The sequence below is a fragment of the Delphinapterus leucas genome, chromosome 20, assembly GCF_059928025.1.
Source record: "Delphinapterus leucas isolate spDelLeu-1000000601 "Yukka" chromosome 20, BTC_Dleu_Yukka2, whole genome shotgun sequence".
NCBI classification, from domain to species: Eukaryota; Metazoa; Chordata; class Mammalia; order Artiodactyla; family Monodontidae; genus Delphinapterus; species Delphinapterus leucas.
The window spans coordinates 13,508,594-13,533,852 of NC_143148.1; the positions used below are offsets into that span (position 1 = coordinate 13,508,594).

At 47.4% G+C, this 25,259-nt stretch overlaps 1 protein-coding gene and 1 non-coding gene across 15 annotated transcripts in view; both read left to right on the forward strand.

The window, feature by feature from the left end:
• LOC111180879 (F-box only protein 17) overlaps positions 1-25,259 on the forward strand; it is a 27,694-nt gene continuing 2,435 nt past the window's right edge. The window contains exons 1-7 of one of the 14 annotated variants that reach the window (XM_089902863.1): positions 42-552; positions 20,725-21,090; positions 21,800-21,911; positions 22,875-22,934; positions 23,451-23,483; positions 23,880-23,975; positions 24,452-24,587. In XM_089902863.1, the coding sequence (XP_089758989.1) occupies positions 267-552; positions 20,725-21,090; positions 21,800-21,911; positions 22,875-22,934; positions 23,451-23,483; positions 23,880-23,975; positions 24,452-24,587 (1,089 nt within the window). In that variant the 5' untranslated portion in view covers positions 42-266. Of the gene's footprint in view, positions 569-12,105; positions 18,780-20,724; positions 21,091-21,799; positions 21,912-22,874; positions 22,935-23,450; positions 23,484-23,879; positions 23,976-24,451; positions 24,588-25,259 lie in introns of those variants that run through there. The other 13 variants (XM_089902864.1, XM_089902867.1, XM_089902870.1 and 10 more) reach the window with 13 other exon arrangements.
• LOC115802600 (U6 spliceosomal RNA) lies at positions 14,621-14,727 on the forward strand. The gene has a single exon (XR_004023102.2). It is a non-coding gene; the product is annotated as a U6 spliceosomal RNA (small nuclear RNA).

Here is a 25,259-nt window from a genome sequence, read left to right on the forward strand (position 1 = left end):
CTAGAAGTTGACAGATGGTGGGAGAGATGTTGTGAATGGCGAGGCGGTTGTAGGCAGGTGGCGGGAAAAGGAAGGAAAGACAGGATTTAGGGGGGTGGGGGGAGCTGGGACCATTCCCACGGCGGGAGGCTCCCCGGGAGGTGGGACTCGCCCACCGGAGGTGCCTGCGCTAAGCGCCGGGGAACCCGGGTCTCAGATCGCGGGGCGCCTGGGCAGCACGTAACCACGTGGAGAAAATGTAGACTCTCAGAGGAGCGGGCCCCGAGATGCACGAGGGCGGGGGCTGGTTCCCCTCCCGCCAGCCTTGCGGCAGCTGGGCCCTCCTCCCAGCGCCTACAGCCTCCCAGACCCCGCCCCTCCCTCGCTCCGGCTCCACGCAGTCGCCCGCCCGCGGGATCTCACAGCCGTCCGCCCCGGAGAGGACCGACTGCCCAGAGCGCGGGTCCCGGGGCTCCCTGGGCGGGGCCGTTCCCGGGGAGCCCCCCGACTGCCTCTCAGAGCAGGGTGGGGAAGGGGATCCTAGCCCGCCGCCGCCTCCGAGCAGGCCGCCAGGTGAGCGCCGGGACAGGTAGGGACCCAGGTCGGGACCGGTGTCCCGTCCCCACTCGCGGCTGAGCCTCCCCGGGAAGGATTTCCGCCCCAGGGCCTGCCCGGAGGGGCGTGTCCCGAGAGTCCTGCGCCCTAGTGCCCCTTCCCGGCCTGCCCCAGCCAGCTTCTGCCCCTTTAAGTCCAGAGTTACACAATCGCACGTTTGAAAGCCCCAGATCGTTCGGAAAGGGCTTTGCTAAAAGCAGTCCTCTAAAGCCCTCGCCTCTCCGCTCGGCTGCTGGCCCGCGGAGGCCACCGTTAAATAAATCCCCCTCCGAAACCTACCCGACCAACACGTGTTCGCAGCAGCTGGTGAAAGGCCAGACCACTTTTTACCAATTCTGGTTTTTGTTTCCTCTGACCGGCGGAAAAATCTGTGAATCAGAAGATCTTAGAGCGCCGTTTCTCGATTTAGCAACTTGGGCACAGTATGTTTTTAGCTGCGGCCGCTCCACCCAATTTAAATTTTGTTCTAAGTTAACCTTTGCAGTGTTCAGTAATATTTGTTAACACTCCGTATCTTGATCCTTCAACTTTAGACAGCAGCTGTTTACCCCTTATTTTGAATATTACCAATATTCAAATTTACAATATTACCAACCTACTTTTAAAATAAGTAATAACAATTTTTTAAATGTCCCAGTAACACAAGAACAGAAGACAAACGGGACAAAGCTTTGCATGAAATATCAATCGTTTAAACAGCGCACCCTCCCCCGCAGCCAGTTTTAAAACTTTGTAATTAAATTACTTTTCAGAAATGGCAAAAGTAACTTGTGATCCGTGGTGCATGGTTTTAAACCTTTCTCTGCTTTTTATTACTCTGGTAGTTACTTCCAAATTTTTAAAGCAAATTCTTCCATTGTTATTTCTTAGTTTATCAACTTTGAGACAATGTCTGTTAATCCTTTGCCAAAAATAGATGGAGACAACTTTCATCATCTCCACGGTTTCCCTCCTTCCTATATAATCGTGACATTCCTTTTAGTTTCTCTATTGACACTTTTGTAACATGAAATAATTTTTGTAAACTTTTGTTTTCTTTTCCATTAAATATATCTATATATAACTATATATATATATTTTTTATATATATATATGTATATAATCTGTTGACTCCCATTTTTGTATGCCTGGCTGAGGAATCTACTTTAAAAAATATATATATTTTTAATTTATTTGTTTGGTTGCTCTGGGTCCTAGTTGCGGCTTGCGAGTTCCTTAGTTGTGGCATGTGAGCTCCTTAGTTGTGGCATGCGAACTCTTAGTTGAGGCATGCATGTGGGATCTAGTTCCCTGACCAGGGATCGAACCCAGCCCCCTGCATTGGGAGCGTGGAGTCTTAACCACTGTGCCACCAGGGAAGTCCCTAAAATATTTTTAATAAAGTATTTATATTTATTTAAATGCTAATTTTTCAATCCAGTCAAGTTATACATATGGTTCACAAATCAAATAGAAAAATCTGCCTTAGTTTTTTCCTATGATTAAAGAAATATAATCTCTTTAAGAAAAATGGAAAAGGCAGGGGCAGTGTTTTAGATTAAAAGAGATTAGAGAGACATGAGCACCCCCAGCAGTGTGTGAGCCCCATCTTTGTTAGGAAGATACAGCTCCAGAAGACCTTGGGACAATGGGAAAAAGTGTTCATGGAGTGAAGATTAGATGGTAGAATGGATTTCTCTTAGTGGATTAAATGTTAGTATAGACTTATAGAGGGTCCTTATTCTTTCTTAGAAGATGCATGTTTAATAGTTCATCAAAAGAGACATTGTAAATCAACTATACTCCAATAAAAAATAATTTAAAAAACAAACAAAAACCCCTGTGGATCCCTGAAGTAACCCAAAGTCATCTTGCCTTGGCAACAGTAGCTAGTCCTCTGGAGTCACAACATACCAAGACAGAAAATGTAAAATGCAATTCAAATAAAATGCCACGTGGCTCAAGACCATCAAAAAAAACCAAAAAGGTTAATCAAAAGAGAGGGAGGGAGAGAAAGCCGATATGGCAAAATATGGAACACATTGAGATATTCGTTTTAACTATTTTTTTCAACTTTTCTGTACGGTGACATTTTTATGGTAAAATTTGATGTAAATAAAGTAAGACAGTATAGAAACTCAGAGATGAAGACGTGCACAGTGGCACAAACCCTGGAGTCCTCCACACTGAGGTTCAAATCCCCGACCTGCTTGCCTGTCAGGTGACCTTGGGTCGGTTGCTTCCCTCCTCCAAGCCTCAGTTTCCCCAGCTGAAAAATAGCGCCTGCCTCATGGGGTTGTTGTGGGGGCTTCTGTGAGACCTTGTAAAGCACTTTCCACATGCCTAGAGCAGTTAGAGTGCAGTTAACATTAGCTGTTAGTATTTTGTGAAGGATTTTTCTTAACTACCATGGTCTGCTCACCTGGGAATAACTGCTCATAACATCATCACTGCTCTTGAGCCCTTCCTTCTACTCTTTTTTTCTGGAGATAGCTTTTGAACTTGCCATTTTCTTTTTTTTTTAATTTAATTAATTTATTTTTGGCTGCATTGGGTCTTCACTGCTGCACACGGGCTTTCTCTAGCTGTGGCGAGTGGGCGCTACTCTTCTTTGTGGTGTGCGGGCTTCTTATTGCAGTGGCTTCTCTTGTTTCAGAGCATGGGCTCTAGGCACGTGGGCTTCGGTAGTTGTAGCTCGCGGGCTCTAGAGCTCAAGCTCAGTAGTTGTGGCGCACGGGCTTATTTGCTCTGCGGCATGTGGGATCTTCCCAGACCAGGGCTCGAACCCGTGTCCTCTGCATTGGCAGGCAGATTCTTAACCACTGCGCCACCAGGGAAGTCCCAAACTTGGCATTTTCTTTTGCCGTTTTTAAATTCACTGAATGGCTCTGACCTTGCCATTGCTACAGTTTCATGTCCTGCTGTGTTTCGTTACTCCCTAAGGATCCCCTTAGCCCACATTCCTCCAGTCATGGTTTTAATGGCTGCGTGATTCTGACATAAGGAGGTGCAGCCACAGACTCCAGTCCCATAGATGGACTTAAGTGCTAATCGTAGTCACAGCGTTCACAATGGCAGCTAACACTTGTCGAGGGCCAGGCCTTGATCTCACTGAATTTCCCCATCACCATGAGAAGTGAGAGTTACTACAAGTCCACAGTGTCTTAGCCAAAACTTTTGAGGCCCAATGCATTTGGGAAGTGAATATGAGCCTAAGCCATAGGAACCATCCTATACATTAGATAAGATTCCTAGTGGGGCTGGAGAGTAATCAAACACACTGATATTTCTTCAGTGAAATGCAAGTTCATACCATAAATAAAACCTTCCATCAGTTCCAGGCAGCTCTGCCACCAAATGGGTCAGTGAAAGACTTGGTTTGCAGAGCTTTTGGATTTAGGGATTGTGGACAGGAGATGTGGACCTGCACATTTCCCATTTTCCAGAGGGGAAATCTACGCTTAGAGAGGGAAAGCCATATGCCCAAATTCACGAAGAAGTTTGAATTAGGGCTGGGGCGAACCCGGGGCTGACTGAATGTGGAACTGGCAACATTTCACCTCTCCCCAGTGCCACCTCCTCTGCAGGCTGTCACCAGCAGTTCCCAAAACCAATGTCCCCGACTAGCCCTGTGATGCCCCAGAAATGTCAGTGCTGCCTCCAGGGAATGAGATGATGCACGTAAAGAATTTCTCAGGATGCCTTACACAAAGAAAGCATCGACAAATATGAACTATTATTTGCACTAAGATGCAGTGTGACTGTTTCCTTCTTTGACTTAAATAATCATGGTGTTCACTGATAGCACTAATAATTGTTAAATGGCGAAATATAACACTCATACAGAAAAGTACATAAAATATACATGTACAGTTTAACAAATAATTATAAAGTATATAACCAGCACCCAGGTCAACAAGGAGAACATTACCAGCCCCCAGATGCTCCTCTGGTTAGTAGCCCTCTCCATCCCCACAGAGGGAACCAGCGTCCCGACTTTTATAATGCTCGTCTCCCTGCTTGGTTTTTTTAATATGGTGTTAGTACCTTTTAATATGTGTGTACATCCATAAGTAGTATTGATTAGTTTAGCTTGTTTGTAAACTTTCTAAGAGTAGAACCACTGGTGTGAGTATATAATTTATCATCTAAACCAGGGAATTTTGGAAGTGATAGGGGTTACTGTTAACAATGACCCTAATTACCCTGGGACACTAGGTGTAGACAGGACTGCCCCAGGCCACCCAGCTGTCTGGTTGTCCTGGGACTCGCACTCTGGGTGACTTGTTGTGTCTGGCAACTTCACCCAAAATTATGCTTTTGAGGTCCATTTGTGTTGTTGTGTTTACTTGTCATTAACTCTTTTTTATTGCTACTTAGTATCCCATTCTGTGGCTGCCTTAATTTGTTTATACATCTTACAGGGGATGGGCACCTGGGTCATTTCCAGGCTGAAGCTGTTAGGGGCAATGCTGTCGTGAATATCCTAGTATGTGTTTCCTGGCTCTGGGGTCGAATTGCTGGGTCATGGAGAAGGCACATTTCTAACTTAAGTAAAAAATGTCTTGGGACTTCCCTGATGGCGCAGTGGTTAAGAATCCACCTGCCAATGCAGGGGACACGGGTTCGAGCCCTGGTCCAGGAAGATCCCACATGCCATGGAGCAACTAAGCCCGTGCGCCACAACGACTGAGCCTGTGCTCTAGAGCCCACAAGCCACAACTACTGAGCCCACGTGCTGCAACTACTGAAGCCCGCGCGCCTAGAGCCCGTGCTCCGCAACAAACAAAAGCCACCACAATGAGAAGCCAGTGCACCGCAACAAAGAGTAGCCCCTGCTCACCGCAACTAGAGAAATCCCACACGCAGCAACGAATACCCAATGCAGCCAAAAATAAATTAATTAAAAATGTCCAACTAGGGAATTCCCTGGCGGTCCAGTGATTAAGACTCCGCACTTCCACTGCAGGCGCGGCGGGTTCAACCCCTGATGGGGAACTAAGATCCCACATGCCCTGTGGTGCGGCCACATAATAAATAAATTAATTAATTAATTAAAAAAATGCCCAACTAGTTTCCAAAGTGGTTCCACCAATTTTTACTCTCGTCAGGTGTGTATGGGAGTTCTCACTAGTGGCATTTTAAGTAAGTTATAGTGACATTGCCCTAGTTGGCTGGTTGGTTGGTTGATTTTAATACGCATGATGTTCATGACATTTAAACTAGAATATACCAAAATCAGAAGTAACTTTGCCTCCCATTTCACCCATGCTGTGGCCCAGAAGGCAGCTGAATAACTGAGAGGGTGATGACAGTGAAAATGACAGAGAAATAGGGAAATTCAGTATCATCTATTACCGTCTGCTATGAAAGACGGTGTTTAGCTCACTGTGTATTCGCTCCACTAATTTTTAATAATTGTACTTTTTAAAAGATCATTTCTTATTTACCTTTGTAACTTTAAATTTTATGCTTCACTTGTATTTCTTATCCTGGCAACTTTTGATTCCCATGATACTGAGTGAGTGAGAGAAGTGTCTTGGCTTCCCCTCCTCCCACCTTTTCCTTTCCCATCTTTTGTCAGTTGTACACTTGCTTTCACACTGTCAAGGTTGATTACTTCTACAGTCTGCTCTGTTACGCTATTTAAGTCTTACATGCTTTAACTGTAAAGTTTGCCAGGTTTGGGCTTTTTTTTTTTTTTTCTTGGACAGCTTTATTGAAGTGCAATCTACATACCATAAAATTCAGCCCTTTTAAGTGTACAATTCAGTGATTTAGTGAATTTACAGAGTTTTGCAGCCATCACCACAGTTTTAGAGCATTTCTATCACCTCCAAAATATCCCTTGTGCCTATTTGTGATCACTTCCTGTTCCCATGTCCAGTCCCAGGCAACTACTAATCTTTCTGTATGTCTTTTCCGGACATTTCATATGAATCCATCATACAATATGTGATCTTTTGTGTCTGGTGCTTTCACTTAGCATACTGTTTGGGGGTTCATTCTCATACTGTAGCATGTACCAGTACTTCATTCCTTTTATTGTTGAACAGTATTCCACTGTATGACTATACCACATTTTGTTTATCCATTCACCAGTTGATGGACATTTGGATTGTTTCCAAAGATATAATGCTGCTATGCACTTTTGCAGTCAAGTCTTTGCGTGGACGTGTGTTTTCATTTCTCTTGGGTAGGTAGCCTAATAGTAGAATTGCTGGGTTGCATGGTAAGTTTATGTTTAACTTTTTCTTTTTTTTAATGTTCAACTTTTAGAGAAACTGTTTTCCAAAGAGGCTGTACCATTTTCCATTCCCACCAGCAGTGTGTGAGGGTTCCAGTTTCTCCCTGTCCTTGCCGATCTTTTGGACAATAGCCATTCTAGTGGGCATGAAGTGGTATCACATTGTGATTTCAAATTGCATTTCCTTAATGACTAATGATGTTGAGCATCTTTTCATGTGCTTATTAGTCATTTGTATTTCTTCTTCAGTGAAGTGTGTATTCAAATCTTTCATCAATTTTTTTTTTTTTTTTTGCGGTACGTGGGCCTCTCACTGTTGTGGCCTCTCCCATTGCGGAGCACAGGCTCCGGGCGCGCAGGCTCAGCGGCCATGGCTCACGGGCCCAGCCGCTGGGCGGCATGTGGGATCTTCCCGGACCGGGGCACGAACCCGCGTCCCCTGCATCGGCAGGCGGACTCTCAACCACTGCGCCACCAGGGAAGCCCCTTTCATCAATTTTTAAATTGGCTTGTCTTATTATTGAATTTTAAGTGTTCTTTAAATAGTCTAGATACACATCCTTTATCAAATATATGGTATGCAAATATTTTCTGATCTATAACTTGTCTTTTCATTTTCTTAATGATGTCTTTTGAAGTACAAAAGTTTAAAAATTTGATGGTGTTTAATTAATCCATTTTTTCTTTTATGAATCATACTTTTGGTATTGTATCTAAGAAATCTTTGCCTAACCCAAGATCATGAGATTTTTCTCCTGTTTTCTTCTAAAAATGTTATAGTTTTAACTCTTACATTTAGGTCTCTAATTCATTTTGAGTTGATGTTTGTGTATGGTGTGAGGTAAAGGCCTAAATTCATCTTTTTGCGTGTAGATTTCCTAGCACAATCCAAAAGATTGTCTTTTTTTGAAAAGACAATCTTTATGTTAAGAGACCAGATCTTAAATGTTCTCACCAAAAAAGGAAATAATTATGTGAAGTGATAAAGGCATTGCTAATAAATAATCATATTGCAATATATAAATGTGTCAAATCAACAGGCTGGAGAATTCCCTGGCCGTCCAGTGGTTAGGACTCCTTGCTTCCACTGCCGGGGGTCCAGGTTCGATCCCTGGTCAGGGAACTAAGGTCCCACAAGCCACGTGCTGCGGCCAAAAAAAAAAAAAAAAACAGGCTGTACATCTTAAATTTACACAATATTAATTATATCTCAATAAAACAAAAACAATATTTTTCCCTTGAAAACCAATAAACAGAGCTAGTATAAGGAGAATGCCCGTAGCCTCCAGGTCAAATGGATTCCTTTTTCTTGTACGTTATCAAATGGATATAACATGGATATGGTTTAGTGTATATCATATTTGCGCCATGACTTTCTTAAACAGTTTTTTGTTTTTCCTGCAGTATTTTTAAATAGCTTTACTTTTTCTCTTTTGAGAGAAGGATTTTCCTGTTTTTAACTCATCCCATCTATTTCTTGGAATTCTTTTTTCTTCTTGACGACAGTCTTCCTTTTTTTTTTTTTTTTAAAGACATTCTTCCTTTTTTAGTATCCTGTTCTTGTTTTGCTTTGAATTTCTTCTCAAATCTACGTGTACTCAGGATCAGCTACATAATTTGCAGGGCCCAGTACAAAATGAAAATTGGGCCCCTTGTTAAAAAACGATTAAGAATTTCAGGTTGGCAGTAGCAGACCATTAAACAGGCATGGAGCCCTTCTAAGTACAACTCCAAAGGTCACACACCCGTGAAGCCTGAAGCCGGCCCTGAGTGTACGAATTAGGGTTTTTCTTTTCCTTTACATTCTTTTGGCCCTCTGAACTGTCTCTGTTACCTCTGGGGTCAGTTCACTTTTGCTCTGCATGTTTATCTTTTTTTAAAAAATTAATTAATTAATTTATTATTTATTTTTGGCTGCATTGGGTCTTTGTTGCTGTGCGCGGCTTTCTCTAGTTGCGGTGAGCAGGGGCTACTCTTCGTTGCGGTGTATGGGCCTCTCATTGCGGTGGCTTCTCTTATTGTGGAGCACGGGCTCTAGGCATGCAAGCTTCAGTAGTTGTGGCACACGGGCTCAATAGTTATGGCTTGCAGGCTCAGTAGTTGTGGCGCACGGGCTTAGTTGCTCCGCGGCATCTTCAGGAACCAGGGCTTCAACCCGTGCCTGCTGCATCGGCAGGCGGATTCTTAACCACTGTGCCACCAGGGAAGCCCTGCATGTTCATCTTACTGGTTCTTTTTCAGGCTGCTGGTTTCCTTTAAGCATCTGGTGATCCCTGCTTGTCCAATCACATTTTCAAACGAACAAGGGGCTGGGTGACTTATTTAAGTAACTGGTATGAAATTTGGGGCTTTCGTAAATATGGTCCTGCTTTCCCACTGGCCTCTTTGTCCAGCTGAAGGTATGACTGAGAACCCTGTGTTTGGAGGCAGCACTTGTCAGTGATAACTTGGGGGAAACCAGGCTGCTGGGAGCTCACTCCCAGATGCCAGAGTGGGGAAGGCTATCCTCAGGAGCACCAGCAGCCTGGGCACTTCCTGGATGCTTCATGCAATGTTTTCAAAGAACAGTCATCCAGTATTGTTTTGTTTTTCCTGTATGTGAATGTTGGGTAGCTTGAGATCTGTGCGGCAAAGCGTGGGGGAGGAAGGTGAGGGAACGGGGAACCAACAGGCACAGTTTTTCAGAGATGGACTAACCTCTGTCCTCCCTCTGCCCTCTCGACTCCTGACCTGCACTTCTACCACAGCCTGGGCCCCTCTGGATCCTCAACTCTGGGTCCAGAGCCTCTGGGGGTCCTTGAGGCTCCATTGTCCCCACCTTGAGTTCTGTCCTAGCCCCTACACTTCTTTCTGCTTTCTGTCTTGCAGAAATTTATCAACATTTCTTTCTTGGTGATGGCCTCCCTCCTGTTCACTTTGCTTTTTAATTTCTTTGCTGTACATAGGGAGGATGCCCTTTGGGAGGGAGATCAGACTGCCCAGATTCCCATCGCCACTCCACTTCTGACTGCTGTGTGACCTTTTGTGCCTCATTTCACGTCTCTGGGCCTCAGTTTCCTCATGGTGTGAAGATCAACTGGGATAATACAGAAGCCACAAAAGGCTACCCGCAATCAGTTCCTGGGTCTGCAGATCTGTCTCACCTGGCCCACACTGTTCTTTATTTTTTTTTCTTTAAATGCACTGCTAACATTTAAAAATTGGGTGATTTCACATAAAAACAGGGATTTCCAATCACTTGACAAACTGGAAAATGTAGCCGAACTGGGCCCACCTTCCTACTGGGCAATAAATCAGCCACAGTGAACACTGGCACAGCCTCCAGGCTGGGCTCTTCTCTCTGGTTTGCTTCTACCCAGTTGGTCTCACTTTGGATACTGCCTGTCTCTTGTAGGCATTTGAACTTGGGATTCCTGGGATTCTGTTTTGACAGCATCTAGCACAGAACCAGCTATTATTATTATGAGGCCAGCCGGGGGCTTGAATGCAGCCCTTGCTCTGATCACCAGGCCCTGCTACCCCAGGCTTGCATTCACCCAGAAAGGGTACCGTTTTTTAAAAATCTACCTAAAAACTCTTACAGGCCAGTAGAGGCTCTGATTATCAATAGCTCAGTCTGCCTTCTTAAACGAGAAGACACACCAAATCTTCGTACATGCAAATAATTCCAAAAAGCAAAGAATTTTCAATCTTGTTTTATTGATGGTTTTTCTGTAACCATTTGTCACAGGTTAGAAACAACACTGGCACCACAGTTCAGAGTAAAGAGTTAAAATTAATAAGGGAGAGAATTCCCTGGCAGTCCAGGACTGCACACTTCCACTCCTGAGGGCACGGGTTCGGTCCTTGGTCGGGGAACTAAGATCCCACGAGCCGCAAGGTGCAGCCAAAAAAAAAAAAAAAAAATTAATAAATGAGGATGTCAGGTAGAGGAAAATCTCCCCGGGGCATCAAAAGGAAGCCATTCTGTCTAAAATTGAAAAGATTCACAATACAAGGTGCTGACAACTGCAACTCTCATACATGGTTGATGGGATCGCAAATGGCACAACATGCTGAAAAAAACGATCGGGCGTGTTCTTGTAAAGTGAAATACACACTTACCATGTGATCCAAGAATTCCACTCCTACATAGTTACTCATGAGAAATGAAAACATATGTCCACACAAACACTTGTATGTGCATGTTCATAGAAGCTTTATTCATAATAGCCTCAAGTTGGAAACAACCCAAATGTCCATCATGCTGGGTGGGTAAACAGGTCGTGGTTTAACCTGTTCAACGGAATACTACTCCGCGATAAAAAGGAGTGAACTACTGATGGATACATGCAACGACGTGGCTGAATCACAGAATGTGATGCTGAAGGAAAGAAGACACGGGGGCACATTCTATAGTTATCAGTCAGGGTCCAATCAGGAGACTGGAACCACACAGGAATTTGAAGGGAGAATGTTTAATATACAGAATTATTAATTATAGCAGAGAATTAGAGTTAGAGGGATTAGCTGCTAAGAAATAATGCTAAAGAATATAGAAATAGCAACTACAAGGGGCAGCCACTACCCCTAAGATCTAAGACAGAGAGCTTGAGAAAGATGCCAGTCCCAGGCCGTCCGTGGCAGCCCCAGAATCCCTGCTGTTTTTGGAGAACACTTGGAGATGGCTCACTAAAGGGCAAAAGAATCCCTTTGGTGCTGCACCTGTAGAACTTGCTGGAAATCCACCCTCTGGAACTTGCCAGAAGTCAGTCCTCTAGGATGCCAGGGAAAGCAGTTCCCAAGGAAGTATCTCACCAGCGGCACTCAGCTAGGAAACCAGCTGAGGTGGGTGCCAGGGGAGCGTGCTGGCTGAGGGACGCTGCTGACTGCCAGACACCGGAGAAGCATGCATGTACGCTTGGGAATGGGGCAGGAGAAACTGCCTATCCCGGCAGTCTGGAAGTGGGAAGCAAAACCCCTTCCTCTGTATGACAGACTCTAGGTCCATCCACCTCACTGCAAATAACACATATATATGGAATCTAAAAAAAGGAAAAAGAAAATGGTACTGATGAACCTAGTGGCAGGGCAGGAATAAATACGCAGACATAGAGAATGGACTTGAGGACACGGGATGGGGGGAGGGGGAAGCTGGGGCGAAGTGAGAGAGTGGCATGGACATATATACACTACCAAATGTAAAATAGATAGCTAGTGGCAAGCAGCCGCATAGCACAGGGAGATCAGCTCGGTGCTTTGCGACCGTCTAGAGGGGTGGGATAGGGAGGGTGGGAGGGAGGCTCAAGAGGGAGGGGATACGGAGATATATGTATGCATATTCACTTTGCTGTGCAGCAGAATCTAACACAGCAGTTCCTCCTGCAATGCCTCTCTGGCTCCCTCTACTGGAAAAATTTAACATGTCAGCCGGCAAAGGGAAAAGATTTACACGCCCAGATTCCAATTTCTCAACTTGGAGCTGTGAGGAAGTAAATTAATAACTGGCACACCATATGATTCCATTTATATGGAATTCTAGAAGAGAAAACTCGAATTTATAGTGACAGAAAGCAGATTAGTGGCGGGGATGGAGGTGGGGCTTAACTGGGAAGGGGTAAACCTTTTAGAGTGAGAGAAATGTCCCACATCTTGGCTGTGGGCGTGGTTGTACAGTTGTACGCAGTGTTAGAACACAAATTGTACACCTGAAGAGTGTGCATCTTATTGGATGTAATTTATACATCCATGAAGGTAATTTTTTTAAAAAGGTACCCATTCTGGGAAACAGGGCTCCCTGTGTGCAAATATAAATGGAACATGTACGTGTACACACACAGCAGAAATGCACCACAAATCCCACCACCAAGATTCCCCAGCTTATGCAGGTGCATATGTCTCCATGGGGTGTTATTGGAAGTAGTTTCTGGCTTTGGCTTTGTGGTTTGCTCATGCATTCTCCCTGAGGAGTTCAAGTTCAACATGGGTGCCCTGGGTAGTTGGCAGAGTTTTGAAAGGGTGATGAGGTAGATGTGTGCCCACCCCCTTCTCCCATTTCCCTTCTTCCCAAGGGGGATCCACAGAGGACATCTCACTAGGTTCCCAATTCTTTCAGATTATCAAATCCTCATCCAAAGAGCGAAAGCCTACAGCTCTTCTATGACCATTGGGAGTTATTCCTTGAGTCCCAGGCATGGCTTAGGGATATTTGTCCTTCACTGCTCACATCCATCCTTTGAGGTAGAACAATAGTTATTCCCATGTTACAGACAAGAAAACTGAGGCTCAGAGGCCAGCAACATGCCTAAGTGATGGCCTGCCCAAGAAGAGGCAGAACCAGGATTTGAACGTTGATCGTCTGCCTCCATAGTGGGAGGTCCTGACCATCAGCTATCCTGCTGGGAGCAGCAGCCCAGGGTCCTGGAAACCTTCAGTTGCTCCCTGCCCTCGGCAGAGGGTCCTAATAGGCTTTGCAGACACTGAATCTTGTTTTTTTTTTAACTTATTTTTGGCTGCGTTGGGTCTTCGTTGCTGTGCGCGGGCTTTCTCTAGTTGCGGCGAGTGGGGGCTACTCTTCGTCGCGGTGCGCGGGCTTCTCATTGCGGTGGCTTCTCTTGTTGCAGAGCATGGCCTCTAGGCGTGCGGGCTTCAGTAGTTGCGGCACGCGGGCTCGGTAGTTGTGGCTCATGGGCTCTAGAGCGCAGCCTCAGTAGTTGTGGCATCCGAGGCATGTGGGATCTTCCTGGACCAGGGCTCGAACCTGTGTCCCCTACGCTGACAGGCGGATTCTTAAGCACTGTGCCACCAGGGAAGCCTGGACACTGAAACTTTGACAGTTGGGTCTTTTCTACCCACATGATTATATTCTGAAAAAATTCAACGATACAGAAAAGCGAATTCAAGCATACAGAAAAGCTGATTTTTAAATTTTTTTTATTTTTTTATTTTTATTTTTTGCCACGCTGCACAGCTTGTGGGATCTTAGTTCCCTGATCTGGAATGGAACCCACGCCCTCGGCAGTGAGAGCTCCGAGTCCTAACACTGGACTGCCAGGAAATTCCCAAAGCTGAAATAATTATACAGTGAATAAACACTGACTCCTAAGAAAGGGAGACAAGGACAATACCCATGTATTTTTTTAGACCGATACTGAAATATTACTATTCACAGTAACTGTTCAGTCTTCCAAATTCATAAAACAAAAGTTAACGACATGATATTTCAAGTACCAAAATGTACCAGGGTTTGATCCCTGGTAGGGGAACTAAGATCCCACATGCTGTGCCACACGGCCAAAAACAAAAGAGAGAGAGAAGGACAATTCCATCATCGTGATTTGTACAACAACAAAGAAAATAAAGTGTTTACTTTTATGTGGCAAAAAGCATTAAAAATAAAAAAAGAGTGGCTACTCAGGGAAAAGTATGCGCTAGCAGGAGACCACGTGGAGACGGAGAAATGCTGGGGAGCCCCCAGCTGTTTGAGTCCCCACCTCTGGTGCTCGACAGAGGAGTGATGAGCCTTCAGGTGACCCAGCACCAGCCCCTGCCTGAAGACCACTGCATGAGAGCCGCTGAGAACTGCTTGGCTGAGCCCAGTCAGTCCCTAGAGCCATAAAAAATAATCATAAAATAATGGTTATTATAAGTATATGCCACCAAACCATGGCAATGGTATCACCACTGAGTCACGGAGGTATTTTTGTGCAAAATTTTCCATCACTATAAAAAGGCCCTACTTGATTGGAGGAACCACTGAGGAGAGAGAGAAGCTACCTCTTAATACTCTCATGGGGTCCTTAATTTAAAAATAATCCTATCGTGCTCACTTTGGCAGCACATATACTAAAATTGGAACAATAGAGAGAAGATTAGCCTGGCCCCTGCACCAGGATGACAAGCAAATCTGTGAAGCGTTCCATTTTAAAATAATAGTAATAATAATAATCCTATCTTTTGTTTGATAACAGTGGGGAGAGCTTTTTGGACATCCCTTGGTTCCTTTCCATGGACTACCATCTCTGTTTTTATTGTTGTTATCGTTTCTAGTAAACCTTTTCTAGAAAGTACACAAACTATACAGCCTGATGAATTTTTACAAGCGAACGCACATGTAACCAGCCCTCAGATCAAGAAACAAGAAGAGGGCTTCCCTGGTGGCGCAGTGGTTGAGAGTCTGCCTGCCGATGCAGGGGACACGGGTTCGTGCCCCAGTCCGGGAAGATCCCGCATGCCGCGGAGCGGCTGGGCCCGTGAGCCATGGCCACTAAGCCTGCGCGTCCGGAGCCTGTGCTCTGCAACGGGAGAGGCCACAACAGTGAGAGGCCCGCATACCGCAAAAAAAAAAAAAAAAAAACAAGAAGAAAGAAAAACAACCTTTCTAAATGTTTCTAAAGGCAGTTCCTCTGCCCAGATGGAACTTTTTTTTTAACTTATTGAAGTAGAGTTGATTTACAATGTTGTGTTAATTTCTGCCATACAGCAAAGTGACTCAGTTATACACATATACATATACATTCATTTTTATATTCTTTTCCATTATGGTTTATCACAGGATATTGAATATAGTTCCCTGTGCTATACAGTAGGACCTTGTGGTTAATTCATTCTATAATATTTATAATAGTTTGCATCTGCTAATCCCAAACTCTCAGTCCATCCCTCCCCCACCCCCTCCCTCTTGGCAACCAACCACAAGTCTGTTCTCTATGTCTGTGAGTCTGTTTCTGTTTCACAGATAAGTTCATTTGTGTCATATTTTAGTTCCACATATAAATGATATCATATGGTATTTGTCTTTTTCTGATTTGCTTCACTTCGTACGATAAGCTCCAGGTCCGTCCACGTTGCTGCAAATGACATCATTTCGTTCTTTTTCATGGCTGAGTAGTATTCCATGGTATATATGGACCACATCTTCTTTGTCCATTCCAGATGGAACTTTTAATGCTGACTGGAATTCTCTTGGCCACCCTTTGTGAGTGGTACCTGTCCCCTGAAATACAGGTCGCTGAGCATCGTTACATTTAGCAAGTGCTACATAACAGACCACTCAAAACGCAATGACTTAAAACAATAACCATTCCTTTATTATTTTGACGGCTCTGGGGATTGACTGGGCTCAGCTAAGCAGTTCTCAGGGGCTCTTGTGCAGGTGCCGTCAGGCAGTGGTTGGGACTGGGTCATCTGAGGGCTCATTCACTCCTCTCTGTAGCACCTTGGACGGGGAGACCCAAACAGCTGGGGCTCCCAAGCATGTCTATCTCCCTGTGTATCTCCAGTGTGACGACTTCAGGGCAGCCAGACTTACATGGTGACTCAGGCCGTGGTGTGCTGGAGCTGGCTCACACTGGATCCTGGAAGCACGTTGTGGACAGCTCTTTCCAACGCCAAAGTCCAGGGACGTCGTGTTGGTAGCTTGTTGTCAGCCATGGAAGGTGTATACACACCACAGAAATCAGCAAATGCTACACACCCAGACTCTTTTCTTTTTTTCCCCTACAGAGCCAGTTGTTAAACGTTTTAGGAGCACACCGCTGGACTCACGGCTCCCCATGCACGCATCCCCAGAGAGTCAGGCAGAGGCTGTATCCTCTTTCCTGACCCAGCCTCTGAAATCCCTTAGCAATGTCACTTCTGCAATGCTCTGAAAGGCGAAACAATCCCAAAGGCCTGCCCATGTCAAGGGGAGGGCTGTGGACACCACTCCTTAATGGAGAACGGCCAGTCCCTGGAAAAGAGCACATCAGTTTGGATACGTTGTTATAACCATCTGGGGAAGATGTCTGCCATGCATCACAGGTCCCTGGAAACCGAATATCAGTACCATCCCCCAGTCACTGTGACAACCAATGCAATATCCTCCCCACCAAACACACCCCCCCCACACACACTCCCAAACACCCTAGCAGCAGGCAGCGCCGTGCCATTCTGACCCAGCCAGTCGTTGGCATTCAGCCGTGTTGGACATGCTGGCTACAAGGCACCTCGTGGTCCTCAGGAGAGCATCACACACAATCATTTTGAATACCCAGGGCTCGTATGGTACATCACTTGAAGGTCCTTGCCCCTCAGTGAAGTCTGGCTGCCCTCGTTGTGTGAGGGGACCACCCCCAGCTCCAGGGATCCCCTGTTTGCCAGTGATCGGCACACATCCATACCGGGCAAGCTGGTGGATTCGCTTGTAAATTGCAGCTAATTATTAATGCAGCTAATAACCACCTGGGGCAAAGCACACCCTAGTCTCTAAAGCGTGTCTCTACAACTTCAGTTCTCTGTTGTGGGGATGAAGGGGAATCGGGCTTTGTGCCACGTCCACGGACCACTGGCTTGATAGAGCTTTAATCCTTAACAAGACCTTAATCAATTTATTTCAAAATAGTAACAGCTGACATGAATGGAGCACTTACTGGCATTAGATAGTATAACAAGCATTAGATCATTGAAGCCTCTTAACCCAGGGCAACCTCCAAGGATTGTTTTGGACATTAAAACACGATGATGGGATTCAGTGCGATGATCCAGCTTAAATGCTCAGCACGGGTGGTTTAGTAAGGGCTCAGTAAATGTCACCAGATGAAAATATTGTAGCTAAATGGTTGCTCGCCACCTTTTTATGGTGTGTAATAATAATAGCAACTAACATAATTTAGTGTCTAATATTATATCAATACCACTTTTATTTATGAAACACCAGCGATTATTTAAGCGCTTTACAAATAAATATTAATTCGTTTCATCCTCACAATAACCCTATGAAGTGGGTAAGGTTAACATCCTCATTTTCAGAAGAGGAAACTGAGGCATAAAAAGTTGAAGTGACTTGCCCTTGAGGCAAGAGGCTTAGCTGGGACTCAAACCCAGGCTGGCTGGACCCAGGCATGAGCATTTCATCACTAAGCTCTTCTGCCCTGATGGGGAAATGAAATGCGTTTCTCACTAGGTCTTGAACTATTCACTGAGTTCTTGTTAAATAAAGGTGTTTCACCTTGCTATGCCTCAGTTTGCTCATCTGTGAAGTGGGTTTCTTTAGGGAAGAATAAAGTAAGAAAATGGGAAGGAGGAGGAGGTGATGGTCATGAGGCCCTGAAATTGTAAATAATGTGGCCAGGGACAGTCTCATGGAGAATTTGACATCTGAGCAAAGACTGAAGGGAATGTGGAGGTGAGCCAAGAAATGCTCTGGTTCCAGGTGGAGGAAACAGCCTGTGCAAAGGCCCTGAGGTGTGGAGGCCGGTGTGGCTGGGGCAGAGTGAGTGAGGGGGAGATGAGGGCAGGGAGGTGATGGGTACAGATCGTGTGGGGCTTGTGGGCTGCATTGAGGACCTTGCCCTGACCCTGAGTGAGGTGGAGCCACAGGAGGGCTCTGAGCAGGGCAAGGACAGGACCTGACTCAGGTGTTCACACCTGATAGCTGGGGAAAGGAGCAGGGAGACAGTAATGGTCCAGGTGAGAGGTGATGGAGAATAGAGGAGGTTCAAAGACTCATCCCTGGGACTTCCCTGGTGGTGCAGTGGTTAAGAATCTGCCTGCCAATTCAGAGGACACGGGTTCGAGCCCTAATCGGGAAGATCCCACATGCTGCAGAGCAACTAAACCCGCACGCCACAACTACTGAGCCCGCGTGCCACAACTACTGAAGCCCACACACCTAGAGCCCGTGCTCCGCAACAACAGAAGCCACCTCAATGAGAAGCCCATGCACCCCAACAAAGAGTAGCCGAGTAGCCCCCGCTTGCTGCAACTAGAGAAAGCCCATGCGCAGCGATGAAGACCCAACGCAGTCAAAAATAAATAAATTTGTTTTTAAAAAAAAGACCGATCCCTGACACTGAAATCAGAGGGAGGAGGAAGGAACAGCTGAGGAGACCAACTAGGAGCCACAGGCAGACGGGAGGGGTTCAGAGGGACGTGCTGGCCCAGAGCCAAGTGAGAAGAGCGTCACCTCACCGTGTCAGGTGCTGCTGACAGGTCAAGCAAGGTGAGGACTGAACAGTGACTACTGGCTCAGCACCAAGGGGGGGGGTCATTGATGACCTTGACATTTCAGGGTAGAGAAGGAGGGCAAAGTCTGATTAGAGAAGGTTTGAGAGAGAAGATCAGTAGAAAATATGGAGGCAGTGAGTGTGACAACTTTTTGGAGAAGATTTACTATAAAGAGGAGCAAAGAAATGGGGTCAGAGCTGGAAGGGGAGGTGGAGTCAAGAGGAGTTTAATTTGTTTTCAAATGAGAGATGACTCTGTGCGAGCTGACGGGAATGATCCAGTGCAGAGGGGGAAGCTGAAGGTGCAGCAGAGAGAGGGGAGAACTGTGAGACGGTGACCTGGGGTGGGAGCAGTCACGGTGGGAAAGCACAGGTGGTACATGGGGCGGTGGGGGTCTCTGGATGTTCACTTCCCATCGATTTTAGTTTTTCTGGAAAATAAGAAGCAAGGAGGGAATTCCCTGGTGGTCCAGTGGCTAGGACTCCGTGTTTCCATTGCAGGGAGCATGGGTTCGATCCCTGGTAGGGGAACTAAGATCCCCCATGCTGCACAGCGCGGCCAAAAAAAATTAAGAAGCAAAGAGAGAGTGAAAAGGTGGAAGGAAGTGTGATGTGTTGGGGATAGGGGAGAAGGTGTGAAATAGTTATCTACAGAGAGGAAGAGCAAGAGGATAAGAGAAATATAATCTGATTGCCAGGCAGCACTGTGGGTACGCTTGAGCATCAAGCGCACAAACTTAAAGTGAGGCCAGCCAGTGGAGTTGTGTGTTGCTCTTCAGCTGCTTTAAACTGTGCGGGTACAGGCACAGGTAGGTGGAGGGCTGGATTTAACCGGGGCACGCGTTGGAAGAAGCCGGAGGAGGCAAGGGTGTATGCAAAGAATGTTTTAAATGATTAACCAAGGAATTTAAGCTGGATAAGGAAGAACTGAGGACTTGAGGGGGTGTGGTGCAGTGAAAAAGAGGTAGGGACAAAGGATGGGAGATCAGAGTGGGTTGGAAGGACTGTGTGTGTGGCGGGGGGTAGGTCTAGGGCACTGGAGGGAGAGACCTGGAAAGAGAGGAGGTGATGCGTGGGGAGTGAGAAGCCTGAGGCTGAGGCTCTGAAGAGGCTGTGGTTACTGAGACAAGGTGTAGGTGCGACCACGGGATGGAGGGGCTAGAAGAACAGCTGGTCAGGGAACAAGAGAGGCCTGGTGGCAGAAGGAAGGATCGTCATCCTGGATACGGAAATCACCAAGAATGTTGATAAGAGCAGCTTGAGTGGCTGTGAGCCTGGAGCTAAAATCATGGAGAAGTGAGGGGTAGTCATCTGGGTCAGCAGATTATGACAAGGTGACAAACGATCTACCCTGATGATGAGATTCATAGCTGCGGCATTTGGGGGAGGATGGAGGGAGAATCTCTGGAAACAGCACCAGGGAGCAAGGAGATTTACCCACTTGGAAGGCTCACAGGACAGCTGGGTTCTGGTTAGAGCAAAAATGTGACAAGAATCTTCAGCGAAGAGATTGAAGAAATAGATTTTGCTGAAGGACAGGTCCTGGATTCCAAAGGCCCTAGAGTTGGGACAGGTTGGGGGATGGGATGGAAATGGTTTCCTCCTCGGTGGATTTTTCTCATGGGTCTTCAGTGTGCATATGTAAAGTGCTTAGCCAGACACAAGTGCACCGGCCAGAGACAGAAGTCGTGGTTAGCAGTCCTGGTGGGGTCGTGATCAGGCCAGGGGTTTGCTGCTTGAGGGGGAAAGGTGGGGAGAAACCGGTCCCCGTCCAGAGCCAAGTGGTAGGAAATAGATGCTGCATTTTCTTGGTTATGGCAGTCCCCCGGTCGCCCGTGTACCTGGTGAGGTCACGGTCAAGTCGCAGGGGACTTGCGTCCTGGAAGGAGAAGTGGAGGGAGGCCGGGCTGCTCTGACCCGCCGACCCCTCTCGACCTGCAGGACTCTGGCGGCCGGAGATGGGCGCCCGGCTTTCGCGGCGGCGGCTGCCCGCGGACCCGCCCATAGCCTTGGACGCGCTGCCGCCGGAGCTGCTCGTGGAGGTGCTGAGCCACGTGCCACCGCGAGCGTTAGTGACGCGCTGCCGCCCAGTGTGCCGCGCCTGGCGCGACGTGGTGGACGGGCCCACCGTGTGGCTGCTGCAGCTGGCCCGCGACCGCAGCGCGGAGGGCCGCGCTCTCTACGCGGTGGCCCAGCGCTGCCCGCCCAACAGCGAGGACGAGGAGGAGTTTCCGCTCTGCGCCCTGGCGCGCTACTGCCTGAGAGCGCCCCTCGGCCGCAACCTCATCTTCAACTCCTGCGGAGAGCGTGGGTGCCGGGGGCAGGGGCTAGCAGCAGGGGCGGGAAAAAAGAGACCAAAAGGATGTGTGTCCTGGGGACCCAGGCGAGGTGGAGTGAGTGGGCGCGGCCAGGGTGAAGCAGACAGGGGCGGGGCCGGGAGCCAGGGGACGTGGTCGAGGCTCTTGGGAAACTGGGTGGGAGGAGCCAGGGGCTGTGGGCCGTATAGCGAGCCAAGATGGCTGGGCGAGACAGAGCAGGAGGATCCAGGGGACTGGGCCGGGAAGCTATGCTTGAACTGTAGATTAGGTGGGCGCGGTTAAAGGGGGAGGAGCCCGGGGAGGCCTGGGGAGAAGCCGATTGGGTGCTGGCAGGGGCGGAGCTTGCATAGAAATATAAGGTCGTATTGAGAGGCTGTGGGGAGGGGAACTGAGTAAGTGGGCGAGACCAAGGTAGGAGGGGCCCGGAAGCGGTGGTGTAAGGAGCCCGGGGCGGGGCCAGAATTGAAGCCCTGTAGTTTGAGAGTGAAGGGAGGCAGAACAGGGGGCGGGGCCTAGAGAGGCTGGGGTGAAGCTGAGTGGATGGGCAGGGCTGAGTGACGCCGTTGTGGGGTGGGACCACGAATACAGCCTGCTGGGAGGGAGGAGCTGGTGGGCGGAGCAAGCTAGGTGGTGGCGGGTTGTCTGCGGGACGAGCTGGCGGGCGAATTCCTGGTGTTCAACCCTTTTATATCTCACAGAGGGCTTCAGAGGCTGGGAGGTGGAGCACGGCGGGAATGGCTGGGCTGTGGAAAAGAACCTAATACTGGTGCCGGGCGCTCCTTCCCAGACCTGCTTCGTGACTTCTTTCGAGTGAGTGGCCCTTGATCCCTGGTGCGAGGGAGGGGGACTCTACCCTACCGTCCTCATCCTCACCCTCACCCACTTTCAGCCTCTCCTTCGCACATTCATTTGTTCAGTCAGTCAACCAGCTAATATTTGTTAAGGGCCTACCAGGTACCAGGCACTGTTTTACATGTCAGAGACACAAGGAAAATTCAGAAAGATCAGGAACCTGCTCTTTTTTCATTTGCATTTTAGATGTAGGGTTGGGGAAGCCATTAAACGCATAAACAGTAAAAAAAAAAAAAACAAACAAACATAATAAACATTTAGAGGGCTTACTCTATGCCAGATGCTTTACATGTAAATTTTTAAATCCTGGCAATAACCCTATGACACAAATACCATTATTATAAATGGTGGATCTGGGATTCGAACCCAGGTAGTCTGACTTCAGAGCTTCTGATGGTGATAAATGCTGTGAAGACATAAAAACAGTTTGATTGGCTGATTCTCTGTATCCTCATACCCCATACCCATTTTCCTTGTGCCCTCCCCCCACAGTCAACCATTCTCGTGGCATCTAGCTTTCTAGTAGTTACCAGTATATTAGGGGTGACGGGATATCTCATTGTTATTTTAATTTGCATGTTTCAGTTTACTAATAATTAAACATCTCTTCATGTGCTTGTTAGCTTTTTGGATTCCCTCTTTTGTAAGTTGCCTGTTCATATTTTCTATTAAGGTTGATATCTTATTCTCGTTGATATACAAGAATTTCTTGTATATTCTAGCTGTCAGTCCCTTGTCCATCCTGGACATTATAGAAATCCCCCACTCTACCATCTGCATTAACTATGTCCATGGTGTTATTTGGTATTTACATATGATCAAATTTATCTTTTTGCTTTAGAATTTGTTTTTTGAAATTTTGTTTAAAAAATCCTTCCCTACCCTTAGATCCTAACAGTGTTCTCTTATACTCTCTTCTAGTAACCTCATAGTTTTATCTTTTACATTTAGATCTTTAATCCACCTTGAATGTGATGTTAGGTAAGGATCCAGTTTTCTTTTTATCCCCCTCCTTATATTGAGCCAGTTTTCCCAACACCATCTACTAAAGAATCCTTCCCTTCCCCCATGGAATGGCGGTGCCACCTCTATCATTTATGAAGTTCCCATACAAACCTAGGTCTATCCTTGAGCACTCTGTTCAGTTCTGGTCAATTTATCAGTTCTTCTGATAAATCACTACTTCTGTTATTATGGTACATTGAAATTCGAGGAGAAGGACTGTTTACAAAGGTGCAGGCAGAACACAAGAGATACTACAGGACTCTAGGCTAGTAACAGTGGGGGGAAGGGACCTTACCACCCCTAGGCCTGGCAGGGGTAAGGGGAGGAAGCAATTACCGAAACATGAAGACAGAGAGGGCTGGGAGGAGAGGGCACTGTGGAGAGGGCCCTTTCGTTGAGAAATACAACAGTCCCACGATGATCCCTTGGGAGGGAGCCAGGAGAATAAATACCCTGATTTCACTCTCTTCTCCCTTCTATCTGCTGCTGGAGCTTCCCATTGGCTGACCCAACAGGAAGTAGAGGGTAAGGGAGACCCTTCCATACAGGCAACACAACCTTAGACCATGGGCTTCTTGGTGCTTGAGGAGATCCCAGAATTCTCTGCTCAGATGTCTAGTATGTGGGCCTCCATTTGTATTCATGTCCTGGTCCCCACAAATATTAGGGGCAGGCCTGCATACAGTCAGCCTCCTGGAGTCCACAGCAGAGTGAAGGGTGGAGGGGATCTGAGAGGCCAGTGGGGTTGCACAGCCCATCATACATCTTGTCTGGTAGAGCAACCCTGATGGGCTGCTTTAGACAGGGTAGTCAGGGGAGGCTTCTGGGAGGAGGTGATTTCTGGGAGGAGGTGATTTCTGGGCTCACTTGAATGATGGGACTCTCTACCCCCCCACCCATCCTATCATCCCCCCTTCCTAGATGGTGCTTCAAGAGGCAGCTTGTGGACTTGGTGATGGAGGGTGTGTGGCAGGAGCTGCTCGACAGCTCCCAGATCGAGATCTGTGTGGCCGACTGGTGAGTGGAGAACCCCCCGTGGTGGCAGCAGTTCTGCAGAAGGGAGTCATTTCACACCCGCATCAACTCCACGGGCTGGCACGGCTACTGTGCCCCCTTCATAGTGAGGCTGACAGAGGGGAAGTGATGCTCTCATAGTAGCAGAGCCAGGGAGGGGCGGAACTTTGGTGAGCCCAGAACCCCCAGATTCCTACACCCTCAAGCTCCTCCCCAAGGTTGTGGTTCCTTCCCAGAACACCATTACCTCCCCACCCCCCTCCATATACACCTGACCCAAAGCCTCCTGAATCTGCCCCCAGGAGCACCCAGGCTCTTCCCCCAGGCCCTGGCTCCACCCCAGGGGCACCTAGGCTCCTCCCCCTAGTTTCCCAGGCTTAACCTCATCAAAGTGCAGGGAGGCCAGACCTCAGTCGCCCTCCCCAACCCAGAAATCTGAGCGGGTGGTGAGGCTATCAAGGCTCACTGCCACCCGGCAGGTGGGGTGCCCGGGAGAACTGCGGCTGCATCTACCGGCTCCGCGTCCGCCTCCTGGACATGTACGAAGACGAAGTGGCCAAGTTCTCGGCATCACCCAACCCGGTCCTTCAGTGGACTGAAAGAGGCTGCCGACAGGTGGGTCCAGACTACCTCCCTGACCCAGAGGCACACCCACCTCTCACCCTGCTCAAATTCTGCTCTCAGCACTGCTGGGTATCTATAACAACAGCTAACAATCATTGAACCCTTATTACAGGCCTGCCCAAGAGTTTCACCCATTAATTCATTTCATTAGCACAATGGCCTCGTTGTTCAACAGACATTTTTGAGCACCTACTGTGTGCCTGCTATGCTCTAGTTGCTAGAAATGCAGCAGTGAACCAAAGTCCTTGCTCCATCCCCATTCTAGAGTTGGGGAAACTGAGGCATGGGAGGTTAGGTGACTGGCCCGAAGTCACCCTAAAGCGTGCAGGGCGTGATTCAACCCCAGGCTGGCTCCTGAGCCTAAACTGTCATGGTCATCATACCTCACTTATCAAAGTAACCTTTTAGGTGGTCTTTTGGTTTCCATTCCTGATCTCTTCCCACCCACCCCCAACCCAACACACAGACTCAGCATCCAGAAAGCTCCTATTAAAAAGTGAGTCAGGGGCTTCCCTGGTGGCGCAGTGGTTAAGAATCCGCCTGCCAATGCAGGGGACACAGGTCGAAGCCCTGGTCTGGGAAGATCCCACATGCCGCGGAGCAACTAAGCCCGTGCGCCACAACTACTGAGCCTGCAGTCTAGAGCCCGTGCACCTAAAGCCC